Here is an 18,389-nt window from a genome sequence, read left to right as displayed (position 1 = left end):
ATACTACTGTGATAGAGGGGAGAACGTTAGGTAAGCGAGGTAGGAATAGGATTGGGATGTTAGACGAAGTGAAGGAATTGGTAGAAGAGACAAGTGAAAGTATCAGTGTACCGTTATGTAGACTGTGCCCATCCAAAACCCTACATTTTACCGGTTGATTATGAATCATAATAACGATCACAACACTATACCTATCCGAACAGTTTGAGGCATACCTGAGATTTCACCGGTCCTCAACTTTGAACTCATAAATGCGCCAACGTGATAAAGTAATTCCATGGCATATGCCAATTTGCTAATGTATCCCTAAAATACACAATCATAAGATTATGATTTGACAAACCTTAACTAAACAGAATAAGTTTGTAAGATTCGACGTAATATGGTTCCATAACGTAATCACGGTATTTTTTTGTGGAATGAATTTTGAATTCATTATTGTTTGATAAATTTAACAAAATAGTATTTTTCGCAAAAACTACATTTGTTCACCTTAAAATATATGGCTGAAGATAGCTCTCATCGAGGTGTTTGATTGCGTCATCTTTTCAAATCGCAATTATAATATTTTGACTGCCCACTGACCGTAAATATCATGTGGGTATATGAGTCGTCAAACACACAGAAAATTGCAAATGCTGATACATTTCAATATCATGAACATGCTTGTTAAAGAACATATACATTTAAGTATGTAATAGAAACACATCACTACAACTGCTTGTCATTTGGAAATTTATTCAGTGGTTAATAACAATTCATTAGGAGGTACTTGAGTTTCTATTTGAAATAAAATTACAAAGCTTTAAATGTCTTAATTTGCTTTTACCTCTTGATGAAATTCCGTATTGAAATCTAATTTGTTTAATGTCTTGTGATATAAGTGATGTTTGCCGAGGCAGATGGATATACACGGACAATGATAATACTTTTAATAAATAGTAGCAAAGACTGCTTGTTTCATTGTTTCCATATCAGACCTTATTACCTACTACGAGTTGCTTATGATATAAAAATGTTGATCATAAAATAAGAGGTATGAGATATACGACTTAAAAAAGTGAATCCTTGAATATAGAGAGAATACTTTGTAGATACTCAGTGAGCACAAATAATCCGTACCCGCTGTTTTGCAATTGCTTGAAAATAATTTCAACCAATGGCATTGATTCAAGGCAAACGTTTTTCTTTTGTCAACCTTCCACCAACTAGGAGCGTCATGCATTAGGCATTAACTTCAACCCTATTTCTTCTGTAGCATTAGAGATGGCGTTGGGTCGTTACTGATGACGTTTGCTGTTGCCGGGCACTTTTACGGCATAACCACTGATGCCATTTTGGTTTTCGTCCGAATAATAGCATCGGGCGACTTACCAGTAAAAAGAGAAAATCACCCCCTCCCGCCCTGATTGTGGCAGCATTTCCTGTTACTAGGGTAGATTAAGTTTCATTTATAAGCGTTTGTCTCAGCAGCTTTTATTATTTAGTTGACTTCCTATGTGAAGTACCTACTTATTTATTGATATAAAGTGATGTCATAGATTGTAAATATTTTCTAGCCTTATTAATGCGTGATTATGCCACCAGTGAAGGACGTATTTGACATGACATTAATAAATAAGAACCCTTCGTGAACGGGAAATATTTTTGTTATAATTTGTAGGGTTTTTTTTTAAACTTCCACTGCTAAGGCACTTCACACACTCTTCTGCCCTATGCCAACGCAAATTTTTCAGCCGTCAAGATTGAAATTTCTTTGTTTCCGAGCATCCATGAGTGAAAGGTAGGAGCGAATTGTTATTAGTCCAGTTGTTGATATTTATGAATCCGAGAAATTAGTTTCTCGTCTTGCACGAAAAAATTGAAATCGCATAAATGAAAACTAGCGAATGAGATCTCTCGTTACATTTTGTTCTATCCAATTAACATATAATAGTTGATTTTCTTTAAATATTCGATGTCATCCTTGCATGAATGAAAACTAATAAGTAACTGAGAGCAGTCAGTAACAATTGGTAATATTTTGCCCTGGCTATAGAAACCGTTTTTCAGCACGAGGAGCTCTCATTTTTTACTTTGACTAAACGATTTGTTTGATAGCGTGAAGTGAACTAATGTTAATACGTTGTTGATAATAATTAGTACTTCAGAAATTAATTTAATCGAGCGTTAAAGCGTCCGACTAATTTTTTCGAAGAGGATAATCAATGGAAACATTTTGCTTGGTAGACTTACAGCGATGTTTACCTACGAATGAATGTTTTCTCGCAAGAACTGCCAAAGTGAGTTTCCTGTGAGCACAAGCAGGTTGTCATTGTGATTTAACGGGAAGCACAAATAAAGTTAACAGAGTCACTGAAATTACTTCTAAGATGACATGTAATCAATGAAAATAACACTAAAACGTTTTTCAGTCGAATAATGCTTCACAATTCAAGTAATAAAATATAGTTTCTTTTCTGTAGCTCCCTAGATTGTTTAAATGTGTTTATGCCTCATTAGGTGAGGTGTTAGTTTGACACCTAAACATTCCGGTTAACCCACCATGCATGTGTGAATCACTTGTATAGCCGTCGATCGGGTGATGGATTAGTTTTATCTCCGCCTTGAAGTGCATAGATAGGCATTCTTCAGGCTTGATTTAACCCTGACACCCTTCGTGGACAGGTAACTGTATTCCAGAGAGAGCTTCTTAGTAATGCTATTAGTTAACGTGTCAATGGCTGTTTAGCCGGCTCCCGTGGTGGCGGGGTAATGAACTCCCCTGCCTACTCGAGAGGTCGCGAGTTCGATTCCCGCTTGAGTCTTTGTAATTGTTTCTGTTGTTATATATAATTGTTACAAGTCCGATAAAAAGGCCAAAGTGCTGTTTTCGGATTAATACGATATAACTTGAGTATTATTTTAAAGTGCCAAGCCCCATGTAGTATGCAATTTCTGCTCTCAGAAGAAGGGAATAAGTTACTTTCCATTTCCCACTGTTGATTACCTTGGGAATGTAGGTATCCTGAAAATGGCAAATATTTGTTTAGCTGTGGGTGCCTAAAAGCATCATCTCCTTAGCTCCTCAGGATACCACTCACACAATCTTCCATTGATAATACCACTCCACCATAACCTACTGGTAAAATGTATTTCATGAATCTGTCTTTTAAAAATCGTGAACATTTTTGGGTATGAATTCTGACAATAAAGACTGGTGATTTGAGTAGGTAGAGTGACTGAAGAGTGTAATGTAAAGTAAGAAGAGTTTTCAGGGCATATAAGTGTTGGCACTTTCACGCCGGTTATTGTCTATTATTTTATCAGTATTTTTTTCAATAAGGTATTTTAAATAAAAAAACTGATTTAAGTTGAACCAAGGCTGGAAAAATGAATTTAATACCGTCAAAATTGGGAGAAATTGTATTGTATTGCAATCCATTGTGTCAATTGGAATCATCTAGGATGAGTGAAAAGTATTGAACCAAAAATATACTATAACTTAAAAATACATGATGCTTGTAAAGTTGAGTATTAATGCTTTTTAATTTTGTGGCATGTTATTTTACCACCAGCCTATACATGCAATTAGTTGTTCAGGCAGTAGTGCTGACACCATCTATGGAATATTTTCATTCATTTAAATTAAAATTTTTATATTCATTCTGCTGATTCCCTCCCAACCTCATGAGTTGTTGAAATAAATTCAAAGTATTCTGCAATTGTGTAATCATTAAAAAAACTATGTGAAGATATTTTGCAATCATGCGATACATTAGGTTGTTTTTGAGAAAATGCACAAGCATACTAAATCGGGCACCAAAGGTATCTTTAAAAAGAAAAAAGATATATTGCAATAGATGTTGCTCTTATTCAAAATGTCATGAAAAAAGTGAGGAAAGCATGGGGATTTCTTCTGTGCAGTACCATGGCCATGTAGCGAGGGTCCTCGGGATGTCTGGAAGTGAAGAGAGCCTGGGTGGGAGCAAGCTACAGGATGAGAGTTGTGGAGAGGGGAAAGGGAATGGGGCTGGTGGCCCTGATTCTGCTGAAGCCGTCCTCTTGCGGAGGGGGATGTCACGTAGCATCAGTGACTCAACCCTCCGGCAGGCACGTCCTAATCTCACACTGCCCCTTCCCTCAGTCACCTCCTTGATGCAGTTCAAGGTGAGATGGTTGGACACCATTTATACCTCAACCTGTAGGTTTTGTCTCATGAATGTGTTTCCTGTGAACCAGATTGCAGTGTTACCGTCATCACCTGTGTTTTGCCCGTATTTCACTGTTCCTTTGTTTTGTGCCTTATATGCATGCTCTTTGTGTTTTTCATGTTCTTATTTGTGTACTTGGCCTCCATGTTTATTTATGTGTGAACCATATATCTTAATCGTTGAGCATGGAATGATGAGAAATTTTTACAGTTTGGTGTAATTATGACCATGAAGTTGATAAAATTTCAATTTTATATCATTCTCTAGTTTGGGAATTTTAATGATGTGGTACTAATGCTCAATTGTTGGTAAACAGTTTTTGTTAACAAAGTTTTCCAAGTCTTTCCCTGAAATTCTATCGATCAAGATATGTGGGATGTATTTTAGTGTTGTCTTGAATATTTTATTTGTGCTTTGGAATGTTTGCCAGATATCACTGTGTGGAATTTAGTTTATTTTATTCTTAATTCAAATAATAGGTGTAGAGTAATGCTATTCCATGAGTCATCGTTTTGCCTTAAATGTGTCCATTATTTTTTAACATTATTTTAAATGGTAATTTATATTAGCTATTTGACATAATTTGGTTCACTTGCCATTTCAGCTTATGAACACCAAGGTTGTACTATCACATTTCCTTATGATATGAGGAGAAACTATGATTTTAAAGGCCTTTTCAAATATATAAATTCAAAACTCTGCTTTAAAAGTTCTCACCTCAGTATTAACCATTTAAAGATTTAGTCATATCTCAATCTACTTTATCAATTTGTCCATCAACAGAAACGAGGTATTTGATTATAATTCTGATTTAAAAATTATAATAATCTTTAAGCCATGAATGCAGAGTTATATGCACTGACACAGCACAAAGCCTCTGCATCACTCTGTCATAGAAATATTCTGAGTTCTCCTGCATTTCACTACATTTTGCACAAAAAAGGCTGTTTTTGTATTTAATGTGTACATTATATTTAATTGTTCCTGACTAAATGACTGTATTTTGTTTTGCAGAAGGAATTAAGTCTCTCTAGAAGGAGCAGCCGTGTGGCTCAAAGGAAGAGTTTAATCTCAACAACATCTCCCACTCTTCCAAGATGTCACTCGCCAATATCTGGTAGGTTTAAATAGAAGGGATTATCATTGTTAATTACCTTAATCTGCTATTATTGGAACACCAATATAAATTATGCAATCCATATATTAATATTTCAGCTCAGTCCTGGGGTTGAATGAAAAGCATATTTACTTACACCCATAAAAGTTATGATCCTAAACATTGAGTTGCAGAAAAAATAATTTATTAAAAAAATATGAACAAAAATTTTAAAGTTAAAGTATTTAATTGAGATTTACAACACATGCAAGTTGTTTTTCATTCAAAATAAGATTGTTATGAGAATTTATTATTCATGGTGATCAATCCATCCAATCAATTAATTATAAGAACATGTCATATTTTGTCTTACAGGCAGCCCCCTTGAGAGCCCTAGGATGTCTCCTAGTCAGCATTTTGCCTTCGCACCAGTGAGAAGGTATCACACATTTTGTCTTTTGCCAGTATATGTGTTCAAATTTTTGTGCCAAAGGATATTTTTCTAAATTTCTTGCGTACTTAATGCCAAAATAACTGAAATCTCTATTCACACTCTAAAAACAGTTATTCCCATAGAGTTTAATTTTTGAGATTGGAAATTTTTAATATTTCATTCCCTTTGAAATTTTTTGCTATTCTATGTCATAATGCACCATTTTTCAGTCCTGTGTACTCGACTGACAGAAAATATGTATAGTGAGTGTACGGTGGCTGTATAATGGTTCACATTGTTTTATTGGTGGGGCACAATAATCCTGCCCTGGTTATGATATGCATTGCCTCAGTGAGTAGAATTCTGAGTGAAATGTAAGAGATAATTTTGCACATTTCCTAAGAACAAATGTCATCTTGAGGCATTATATCTTACCTTTATTTTTGCATAATTTTCGCCTGTACTATAGGTATACCAGCCATAATATTTCCTTGAAATAAAGTTTAGTCGTCTAATCTTATGAAGGAAATCACCTGCTCTGGTCCCCAAAACATTTGCATGGTGGTTAACCAAGGTAATGCTAATAATCAAACATTGAACTATATGATATTATTAATCCGTTGTAGTTGATTTTATATTGTTGCGGCTAAAATTTCAACATAAAAATCTAATTATTAAAAAATGACAAGTTTAATAAACTATAATTTTTAATTAAGTCTTAGAGAAATGATATGGTTATCAATGGTTTTGCAAGTTCTAACAATCCCAAATGTCGCATTGCAAAATATACTGTTAATGATGCAAGCCAGTTAAATTTAGCAAATAATAGAAATTAAATGCATGTTTTATTGGTAGTTAAAGTATTTCATCAAATATTTTCTATGAATACATTGGTGGTGGATAATTCTAAGTACCAGTGAAAGTGTAATAAAAGATTTGGTCATTATATAGTCCATTTGTTTTCATATTTTACATAAATTGGTAAATACATATCATTAGAGAAATTAACTGACCTTAATTTAGAGCAACTTTCCACTCCACTTTGTTCTGGATTTTTATAACATTTGGTAAAATGTCAATTTTAAATTTGTTCCTACCTATAATTTTGGTGTGATTGAATGGTTCCATTAGACATTTTTTTAGGAATTTGTGGAGTACTGCATTTACTAACTTTGCTTTCCCCATTCTTAATTTCTTCCACTTACCACTTATTTTCCATCTCAATATTTTTTTCACAATTCTTGGGAAATAGGGAAAATTATAATATTAAATTGCATGCTTAAGGCTGCCACTGCACATTACCAAAAATGAATAGTTAGAATTTTTGTAAAACTGCAATTGTCCCTTCTGTGTGAATAGCGAACATTATCATTTTCTCATTAGAAAGGTATGCTTTTACTATTTTCTTGCTTGTAAAACTATTTTTCATGATAACTGAAGGAGATTTTTCTCCCTACAGAGGTGATGGCAGAAGATGGTCTGTTGCATCCTTGCCATCATCTGGATATGGTACTACACCTGGGAGTTCAAATGTATCTGTAAGTATTAATAATCAATGTAAACTTGTAAGGTTAGAATTGAAAATTCTGAATTTATTGAGTGATGGGAACATTGTTTTGCATGGCTCTTTAATTATTTCTTGTACTTCTTCAAATCAAGGGATCGAGATGGTGCGGGGGCTAACGTACTGGCTTCCCACCCTGAGGGCGCGGGTTCAAATCCCGGCGGTGTTGAATATTTTTCAGAGGTATCTCGATCCCTACTTGAGGTGCTTTGTGGAGGGCACTTTGAGTGAGTACGCCGTCCGTCGGATGGGACGTTAAACTGCGGACCCTTTGGCGCCTTTCGTAAAGAGCAGGCTAATGCCGACGCCGGGTTTCTCTCCACCCTTCATCCTTTCCTGTCCATCCCCTATGGCGCAAATGACCTTAGCTGTCGGTCGCCTCCCCTTAAAACTACTACTACTACTTCTTCAAATCAAACTGGGTTAAAAATCTAATAATTATTTGAAGATTTCTTAGAGTTTTTTCCCTATAGGCCCATTTTCTTACTCTAAAAAATGGACCTACCAGGGGGGAAAATGTGGAAGATTTGCTTCTAAAAGGGCTACACTCGATGGAAGCCTTCGAAGAGAACTTATGATTTCTTCTTGAAGATTCCTGTTTTGGTCAGCCAAAATTCATAATTTACATCCCTGGATATTTTTTTACTTTTGATCATTAAAATAAGACCATGAGCCTTGTAAAATCCTGACATTTAAGTAACAGTCCTTTTTGATGCTCCAAATAAATTATTTGAAAATAAAGTTTATTTCTGAAACCTATTGCAATATTACTGTGGATAGAAGTCCACACAATGTGATGCCCATATTTTTTTTCCTTATCATTCTTTTAACCCTTGCAATAAAGTGAATGATTTTCATCTTTCAATGTAGTGTGTACTAGTCCTCTAGTGCTTAGAGGTTACTCCTGACTCACTTAACTAGATTTGAGGGCAGTAACAACTGCAGTCCAAGCTTAGTACAGGAGAGTTGGTTTTCCATATGCATTTCAGTGGAAGAGAGAGGAATGAGAAGCTGGCGAGAATTCTTGTAACCCACTTTCTGCCTTCAAAAACCAGTCTCTCTAATCTGTATCTGCCCAAATTCTGTTTACTGGACCCATCGGAAACTCCATGGCTCTAGTTTTTTTTAATGCATTCCTTGCAAAATTTTGGTTTAATTGGCCATTTTAAGAGTAATTTTTATGAAGCACACCATCATCGCACTCCCCCTATTCTGAAGCAAATTCTAGAATGAGGCGTAAGATATATTTGAAATGGGGCTACCCCAAATGCGAAGGGGTGAATTTTCATTAATATTCCTCCTCCCCAGGTATTCTTTTTGGATTAGTAGCAAACACACGGAATACTGTTGCATAGCCTTAAACCATTTTTAAATGGAATGCGTAAAGAAACGCTAATAACCATTGGAAAGACCAATTGGCCAAGAAGATCACTTTGTTATTTTCATGTGCAGATTTATGTAATTTTGATTTTATATTATGTGAAATTATTTAACCTTCATTACATACTGCAGATGATGTAGATGTTGCCCTTATCTGTATATTTGTAATTCATTCAATGCTACTTTAGTGAAAAAATATAATTAAAACACTTGATATTTGGAAAATATGATGGTAAATTGTGGTTACTCATCATGCCTTAGCGAATAAGGTGAGGCAGTTTTCTTGGGTTAGGCATCTCATTGATGTATTGGCAATACATTTGAGTTACATAAAAGATAACTTTAATCAAAGAAGAAGAAAAAATTAAGGGAAACCCAACTCCTCATAAAACATACTAACTTTAAGCAATCCCATTATTGTATACAAGTCAGGACTCTTGTTTAAAGAGAGTGCAGATCACTCATTCAGTTTAATTTTCATATCAGGGAATAAAACTTTATAGATAGTTAGTAAATGAAGAAAAATAGAGTTTATTACTGATGAAGAAAGGCAATGATTATGACACATTAAGAAGGAAACACTGTCAAACTATTTATTTAATTCGCTTTTACAAGTATCTTTTTTGTTTTATGATTTATATTAGTTCATAAGTATAAATTGTGTATTTTGATTGATAATATTTCTAATGTAAATTATTTTTATGAAAATGCAGTATGCAAATGAACAATTTACGTACATATATGTATTGGTTGAGGTGTTTTTGACTACCACTAATGCGATTATAGCAATTTAATTTGGAATAAAAACCTATTGGCTTTGCAGTCACAGTGCTCTAGCCAGGAGCGATTACATCAGCTGCCGAACATTCCAACATCTGATGAATTGCGGATGCTGACTCGCCATTTTTCCTCAAATGATAGCAATCCTAGCTTAGAAGAGGAGGGCCGTAGGTCACCTCTCCAGCGACCAAGATCTCGAAGTTTAAGGTATTATTGCTAAGTGGCTTGGTTTTTGCAAAATATTGCATAATATCAAATAGTGATTTCATTGTGATTGCCTTTATAAGTCAGAAAATGTAATTGATATGAAATTATTTGACATTTTTTTGACCTTTTACATCATGCTTGAAATCATATTTTAAATGTGTGTCAAGGTAATAACAATAAAGTACTTAACATAAAAAACACTGCTTTATAAAATTTGTTTGGAATAACAGTACTCTTATTGGCATAATTTTCTTCCACAAATGTACATTCATTAATTTGTTTTGTTTTAATCCGTAGCTCTTCTAACTCTTGAAAGCATTGTTTCTACCTACATATGCTTGCATGAGATACGCAGGCTCAAGCTGAAGCTTTTTGCTGACAGCTTGCCTATCACAGTGCAATTTTGTCATTTATTTCTATAATAGTGGCTTATGAACAGCATATTCGATGCCAATTCACCAAAATTATGCAATTACCTACATTATATCCCTGTACATGAGATGCACCTTTGTTGCAAGAAAACCCTAAATTGTGTAACATCTACCATCTAAAATTTTTTCATGTAATAATTTAGGTTTCATTTCATTGCTCCCTAATGTTTTGTGTCATATGCAATTTCCCTTTCATATAGTACAACACTTATTTATTTATGCTTAGTCTTTTTATGAACATTATTGTTGATATTTGTGTGCAATATTTCTTCTTCTTTTCACACCTGGCAAAATTTAAGGAATGAAACAATTTGATATTAAAGTAAAACCACAATTTTGCTTGCAAATACTCAAAAATTGAATTTGAACGTTCTTGCAGTTAATGAAAAAATTGCAGTGAATTTAGAATACGAGAGCTCTAATAAATATTACCTGCCAGTGAAACCTTATGCAGTTGTATTTCACCACTACAACTTAATATATTTACACAGATTCTGATATCACCTTCTCCAATTAGCATTAATATATTTCTGTTATTGTTGATTTGTCATTGGCCTCATCTTACAGAGAAACAAAATAGCTTTCATTATCCCTTATTCAGTGTTCAGATAATTGATACTAGAATAGTAATTTAAGATCTGGAATGGATATTTTTATGACCTAATGGGCAAGAATGAAATGAAAATCTACTTTTAAGCTTAACAAGCTTTCATTGCTATCTAGCATATTCAGATATGTCCATCTAGATACCATGAAAACATTCATTCCAGATAGCATTTGGTGTGGTTGTCTAAAATGTGGTTAAGGAATGAATATTTCTGTCACAGAACAGCTCAGCAAGAGATCAGGGTGTGATAATAGAATAGTTAATTCTTCATTAATATGCAATCCTTGGAAATCTGTGGAATAGCTTATAAACTTAATAAGCCTATTGCTGTTTGTTGTTCATGCAATATTCAAGATGATAGACATGCTTCGGAGATGTTTTCCCCATCTGTAGATAACATATATTAATAAATAATCATGCAACAATTCCAAAATTGGGTCATTTAACTCAAAACAATAAAGTATTTGAACTACTCTGGTAATATGTAGCAATAAACATGACAAGCCTCTTTTTGGGCGAAATGCAATATGTGAAGTAATGCGCAAGTCTTAATTAACCAACAAAATCAGGAAATAGCACGTGAGTAAATGCAACGAATTTTGCTGAGATATAAAATGTTGTTGATATTCTTTCCCATTGTTACATTTATATAAAATCTAGAGACACCTCCATAAATTTTGTAAAAATATATGTGTGTACAGGTATATGTTTACGTATGTATGTGTGTATATATATATATATATATATATATATGTGTGTGTGTATATATATGTGTGTATATATATATGTGTGTATATATATGTGTGTATATGTATATATATATATATATATATATATATATATATATATATATATATATATATATATATATATATATATATATATATATATATATATATATATACACACACACACACACACATGCATATAATTATAATCTTTATGTTCATAAGCGATCATATAGTATTTGTTATTTTTTCGTTGCTAGCTGAAAGGCTCTTTATACTTATAGGGTAATACTTATGCAGCTTGCACATGTTCTGTTGCAAATTTAGGTTCTATTTTTTATTTTGGATAGTAAATACATGCAGAATCCACTATAAAAGTAATGCACATTCTCTGGGAAAAATGGAGATATTGACCGTACTTGTACAGGTGCTTAAGATTCTTCAAATTACTCTCCCCCTGCATCAATACACTTGTGGAGATGTTACTGCCATGCCTGGAATTCCTTCTGAAACTCCTCGATGGGAATGCCTATCAGGAATGTTGTAACATGCTTTTGTATGTTTTCCATGGTCTTCCAATGCTTTCCTTTCAGCTCTCCCTTCAGTCAGGGAATTAAAAAAAGTCACACAGAGCCAATTCAGGACTGTAAGGGGGCTGGGGGACCACCAGGGTGGCGCTCTGGGCCTGGAAGTTGGTAGCGATGAAGGACATGTGGCTGGGGGCATGTGGCGTGTGCCTGGGCGCTCCATTGTACAATATTACAAAGTCCAAAAATACGCTTCACATGAAGGCACATCTTTCCGCTCAGACTGCTCCGACCAAACTGGTGACCAACTGCGTTGAAAGGGCAGACCCCCCACCACATTTCCCAACCAGTTTTACCGCACTGCCATGGATAGTCGTGTTACAATTAAATAATGCGCATTACTTTCTTAATTGTCCATGTATTATATTTAGCCATACGTGATGTTTTTAAGGTCATTTGCATGGTTTGCATAAAATCAAGTAATTTAATTTAGCTAATTAATTAGAGAATGGTAACAAAAATCATATTGCAAGAGTTAAAAAAAATCAGTGACTGAAAGAAATACCTGAAGCAAATATTAACTTATTAACTTGATATTCAGTGCAGAATTATTTGCCAGTAATCCATGCTATGGCCTATTTTTCAACTACTCAAAAAATATATTAAACTATAACAATATATTTTACTTACAATCTAATGGCTCTGCCTGCCATTCCTTCATATGCTACTCTTTTCTTGGGCAAACTCCAGCCCAACTTCCTCCGACACCAAACCCCCAATCCACTCTTCTGGGACAACTACATTAATGACACCTTTCTCCATTGGTCCTACGGACATGAAACTTTATTATTTTTCACTTCATCTCTCATATTCTCCTCCAATGAATCTTTCACTTAATCTATTTCTGACTCAAACTTTACTTTACTTGATGTCAACATTCCCCTCCACAATAAAAAATTTAGCAGCTCAGTTCACAGCCAACCAACAGCCAATATAATACCATCACTTTTACAGCTGTCACCCATAACATACAAAACGCTCTATCCCTTTTATGTTGCAATTCCATAGTCTCCTACTCTGCACTCTCATTATCCTGCCCCCTCACCGGCACCTCAGCATAAATACATGGACTACCTGAACTATTCTATTCTGAAATGTGGGTACCGGAAAAATTTACTAAGCAACAAAATCTTCAAAACTTCTGCCCAATGCACTCCTCATCCCAAAATAAACTGCCCAAAATACCCTAGTCTAATATCCACATTCTTCCCCAGATCCCACAAAATCAGACACTTAATATTCAAAGTCTACCCCTTGATTCAAATAATCAGTCCAATTTTGTCTCACTGGGTTCAAAAGTGCATTTTAAATAAATCTACCAATTCCAAGTCTCTGATACCACTTTGTATCAGAGTCTTGAAACCTATAGTAGGTGGCTTTCCAAGACTTTGATGTAATTTTTTTTCAAAGTATCAATTGATATTGTTTAATTTACTATTTAGGCATGAGTCCTATTATATTGCCTATTACTTTATTTGCCAATTGAGATTATTAATAGGCTCTTATTTTTAAAAGTGGCGATACTTGTCTGTTGTTTGTTAATTGGGTACTGATTACTTTTTCTGTAATGATTGACCTAATTCTTTGCATACATGCCTTTCAAAAACATATGGTATCTGATCCTATAATTATAATATTTGCTTGGAAGACTGAGGATATTGCTTTAAACATATTTATGCACAAAGTTTGTACATATGCATTGTTTAAGTTGTTAAAATTGTGTAAGTATGTGACAAATACCTGTATACTTTGTCTGCCCAAAAAACATGGGAACTGGTATAATCTGGTGGCCATGATGCAGACTATAGTACTATCTATAACTGTCTATATCTAATACCTATGTGGTAGATATAGACTAGCACCCGCTAGTGGCGCTAGTTGTCTGAGACCCAATGAGCCATCCTTGCTTGGCGGATTTTCAAGCTGTACGTATAGTACCAGTTATATTAGTTTCTGTTGTCCTTGTTTTTACTGTTTGTCGAAAATGGAAATTGGCAAAATCACGGAGCAAGGAATCAGCATCAAGTTTTTTGGTGAAGTGATGTAAAAGTTATGAAGAAATTACTGAAATATTGACAGCTGTTTACAATGATAATGCTCTGAAGAAAACATCCATTTTCAAGTGAATTACGCAGTATAAAGATGGCCGATAAGACGCCAAGGATGACGCAAGGCCGGGACGATATTCAATCACCTGTCTAGACAACAACATTGATTGTGTGCAGTCCCTTTTCCTTGCCAATCATTGATAAACTGTCCAAATGATAGCTGATAAGCTGAATTTAGGAAAGTCAACAGTGCACACTATTTTAGCTAAACATGATGGATGGATCCTTCACCATGACAATGCACCTGCACATTCAGCATTGATTGTTTGCCATTTTCTAGCAAAGAATTCAATCACCATCCTTCATCATCCTCTTTATTCACCAGATCTTGTCCCCTGTGACTTTTTCCTTTTCCCAAAATGTAAAACTGTGATGAGGGGACATCACTGGGAAGATGTGGACACAATAAAGTAATAAACAACGAGAAAACTAAAAAATCTAACTGCTGAGGACTTCCAAGGGTGCTTTAAACAGTGGAAAAGAAGATGGAATAAGTGTATAGCAACAAATGGAGAGTAATTTGAAGGGGACAAAATCAATGTAGACTAAATTTTGCAAAATTAAGTTTATGGCCTCAGTTTGCGTATTTATTGGGCTGGGTAGTATGCACAGTTTTAACTGATTAATACAGTACATAATATTTTTAAGTATATCTTATTGTATCTACGTACAGTTAGGGCTACCTATTTTAAGTTATCTTTGATTTTCATTTATTTGATAAAATCTTAATGAAGCAATGGCTGAAATTACTGATTTGTGGCTGTACTTTATATTTTTTTTGCTCATTTATCTTTATTGTTGCCTTGTGCACTAATTCACCTTTTAATTATTTTTGTCCTTTATCTGGGTTGCTTTTGGGTAATGTGTTTATTTTTCTGTTGGCATTCACTTGTCTTACTTCTCAATTAATGCTTCAGATTAGTTGAAATTATTTGAGCTAATTATGATAAAAACATATTGCCATGAGTTTATTGTAGGCTCACAAGTGCTTGGTCGCTGCAGTGATTTGTGATGCCTAATGTACAATGATTGACCAATGGCTTAGGGTGCTAACTTCACTGTCACCGTGATGGTAGTTACTTTTTAGTGACTATGTAGGCTTAACAGTTTCAGGTTTAACTTTGTGGAATTTCTTTGCCTCCCTATGCAGGCTCTTTCTTGACTGGAAGGCTCTGGTACGTGGAAGTAGGTTGAAAAATATTGAAGTTGAGGAAGGATGGAGAGGGATTATTACTTTAGCCTTTCTGTATTGGTGGTCTGAAAAGGGGAAAGATTGGATTTGGTGATGTCGAGTGGTTGAGTGAGAAGTAGAGTAGTAGTAGTATTTAGGGGAGGCGACCGACAGCTCAGGTCATTTGCGCCATAGGGGAGGAGAAGGACATATGGACAGGAGAGGATGAAGGGTGGAGAGAAACCCGGCATCGGCATTAGCCTACTCTTTACGAAAGGCGCCAAGGGGTCCGCAGCTTAACGTCCCATCCGACGGACAGCGCACTCACTCAAAGTGCCCTCCACAAAGCACCTCAAGTAGGGATCGAGATACCTATGGAAAATATTCAACACCGCCGGGATTTGAACCCGGGCCCTCTGGGTGGGGTGAGAAGTAGAGTAAAGAGTACTGGTAAAAGTTTTTGTTATCAGAGTGGGGTGTTTGAAATTTTGTGTTCGCTTATTTCAAGTTATTCAATGGCATCTAGCTTCTTTATTTTCTGTTGGGAGGGTATTGAATATTTAAGTAGATAGTCTGTTATTTTTCTTATAAGGCACTTGGCACTCTCAAAGTGTTATCCCCTTTTTGAAGGCAGTGCAGTTTCTAGTTTACAGATTTGGGCATGCTTGGCCCAGTTACTTGGGTATTCAGGTGTCAAATCATGCCTTGAATAAATTTAGGCTTTAGGTTAGATGTTAAAAAGTGTAGAAATCGTATCATCACCTAGTGAATTTTTCAATGACAATATACAGAATTAACAAGCAACATGTTATATTTGTTGAAGCAAAAGATAATGGTTTATTTTAGTTTTGGAAGTGTACTAGCTATTTTAAATATAAAATTGACCTGGGAAGGGTATTCTGCATTAAAATTCTCTCGGTTTGGTTACATGGAGATATTCTTGGAGTTACTGAATTTGAATAAAAGAAAAGTGTAAAATGGCAAACATGTTTTCATCACTGTGGCAAATTCTCGCTACATCAGGCTTAATAACATATCTTTGACCAGTAGTAGTTGTTTATGCATGATTTGAAGTGAGCATATTGTGTACTAAACACAGTAGTGTGGAATTGTATACAGTTGTGGTGCATGTATGTGTATTGATCTCTTATTATTTATGGTTTTAATTCAATTGCATTTGATTTGTTTGCTTTCCTTCTGCCTTCTAATATATATTCTTATTTATACTGAATGTTACGAATGAGGTAGCTTGGGAAAATGATGCACACACAAAATAAATTGGTTCATCAAATTGGTATATATCTTAATCTTTGAATGAATAAATATTTCTTCACATTATGTACTGTCTGCAGATAATGTGTTGTGTTAAACTTTCTCTTAATTGATGCAGTCTCTTGATCATACTATTGAGTCAATTTAGGACTAAGACGAGATTTTAAAAAGTGTAACAAATTTGTAACATCTCCTTCTAGTGAATTCTCTAATGTCAATGTACAGAATGAACAAGTAAACATTTGATGAATGCTATATTTTTAGTAAATATGAAAGTATAATATGTAATCAATAGTGAATTTGAATATTTACATTTTTATTAAAAATTAAGGTATATGCATCCATGTATAATAATGCATGTTTATTCTTTTGTAAATGGAAGATATTAATCAAAATATACTTAAGTTGTACAGACAATGTATTGACATGGGTATAAGACTGCTCTTCTCAAAATCTACATTTTTTTGGAAAAGTATTAAAATTAGTTGCACAGGTGAACAATTGATTCCTCTAAATTAGAAAATTGCTAGTTGGCATATTTTTGCTAGCAGTTGATTGATCTTATACATGACACTAGTTTTAATTTTGTTGAATGAAACAGAGAATATATTGTGGGATAAAAAAAGATTATTTGCAATGTGGTATGATATTTCAATTAGATTTTTGAGAAAAATCTTTTTATTTCTTTTATACTTTTAAAATATTAGTTGCTACAGAAACTATTTGGCATCTGGGTAACATGTGAATGGTTTATCTCCAAGAAATTTTGTTTTGGGTCCATTATTGGCTAATGAATAAATAATTAAAAGCAAAGCCCATGGTTCACTTTGATTTTAACCAGACGCACAATCTTTGACAATGTAGGATATACAGTGAATACAAGAGATTTGCGAGAATGGTGGTTTTGGGGAATTTTAATTAATAATTATGAAACGTTATGGATGTCCCATTGACTACCTGTCTAAATTTATAGTGATGCTGCTATTTGATTTCCATTGCAAATAGAGTATCATTTAATTTGTTTCTTATGGAGATATTTTATTTAAAATTAACTCGATATTCTGGGTTCATGATTTTTTTCACATTTGCAATAACTATGTTTTACAGGCCTTGAATAAGTCCAATGTAGATGTTTTCATAATGCCAACTACTTTTCATTTTTTAATTTCAAATTGGAATGACTTGGTATCAAAGTTGGAGCATGCAAATTATATAATAAATATATTTACTGAGAGTTCCATTTTTATACCATACTTTGACAAATCATTAACTAGCTCTGTGTATTTAATTGTTCTCATAATTTATATTTTTCATTGAGTATAATGATGCATCCAGTTTTTTATTTTAATGGATTTTGTTGTTAGAAAGACCATGCTAAACTGTCAAGCTCTAGCTGACACTTCATCAACTTTCACTCTCTCCAGGGCAACTTCATTGGTTATAATCACATCAATTAATAGGGACTGGTGATATTTTATGCCCTGAATTTTCTTGAAATGGGAGAAAGCCTTTGGAAGAAGAAAAGTCTTATATGCAGGTCATTACAAGTAATTAATACCAAATATGGAAATTTGGAACTTCTGTGGTAGAACCTGGTTCCATCATCTGCATTAATGCACCAATGTGAACAAATATGTTGCAAATGTTCACTTTAGTTGTTGATTTTTTATGATATCAAGAGCTATGGTAGCAATTAAAGTTTCTATTAATTAAAATTTCACTACTTCTCTATCTGCTTCTTGTTTTGCTTAGATTGCAAAGAACAAATGAAGTTTGCATATGCTCTACACGCTGCAGCTAAAGTGGTTCAATTTGGCCACATTAACTGTCTC

The 18,389-nt window shown here is 34.2% G+C and overlaps 1 protein-coding gene across 1 annotated transcript in view; it reads left to right on the top strand.

Annotated features, from left to right (window-relative positions):
- LOC139685671 (microtubule-associated serine/threonine-protein kinase 3-like) overlaps positions 1-18,389 on the top strand; it is a 363,801-nt gene that overhangs the window by 324,196 nt on the left and 21,216 nt on the right. Inside the window, exons 3-7 of the mRNA XM_071582641.1 lie at positions 3,907-4,149; positions 5,208-5,310; positions 5,665-5,728; positions 7,182-7,260; positions 9,490-9,653. Of these exons, the coding sequence (XP_071438742.1) occupies positions 3,907-4,149; positions 5,208-5,310; positions 5,665-5,728; positions 7,182-7,260; positions 9,490-9,653 (653 nt within the window). The remainder of the gene's footprint in view (positions 1-3,906; positions 4,150-5,207; positions 5,311-5,664; positions 5,729-7,181; positions 7,261-9,489; positions 9,654-18,389) is intronic.

Source organism: Hetaerina americana, unplaced genomic scaffold (genome assembly GCF_022747635.1).
Source record: "Hetaerina americana unplaced genomic scaffold, ioHetAmer1.1.p SCAF_12, whole genome shotgun sequence".
Lineage (NCBI taxonomy): Eukaryota > Metazoa > Arthropoda > Insecta > Odonata > Calopterygidae > Hetaerina > Hetaerina americana.
This window is presented reverse-complemented; position numbering and strand designations above follow the sequence as displayed.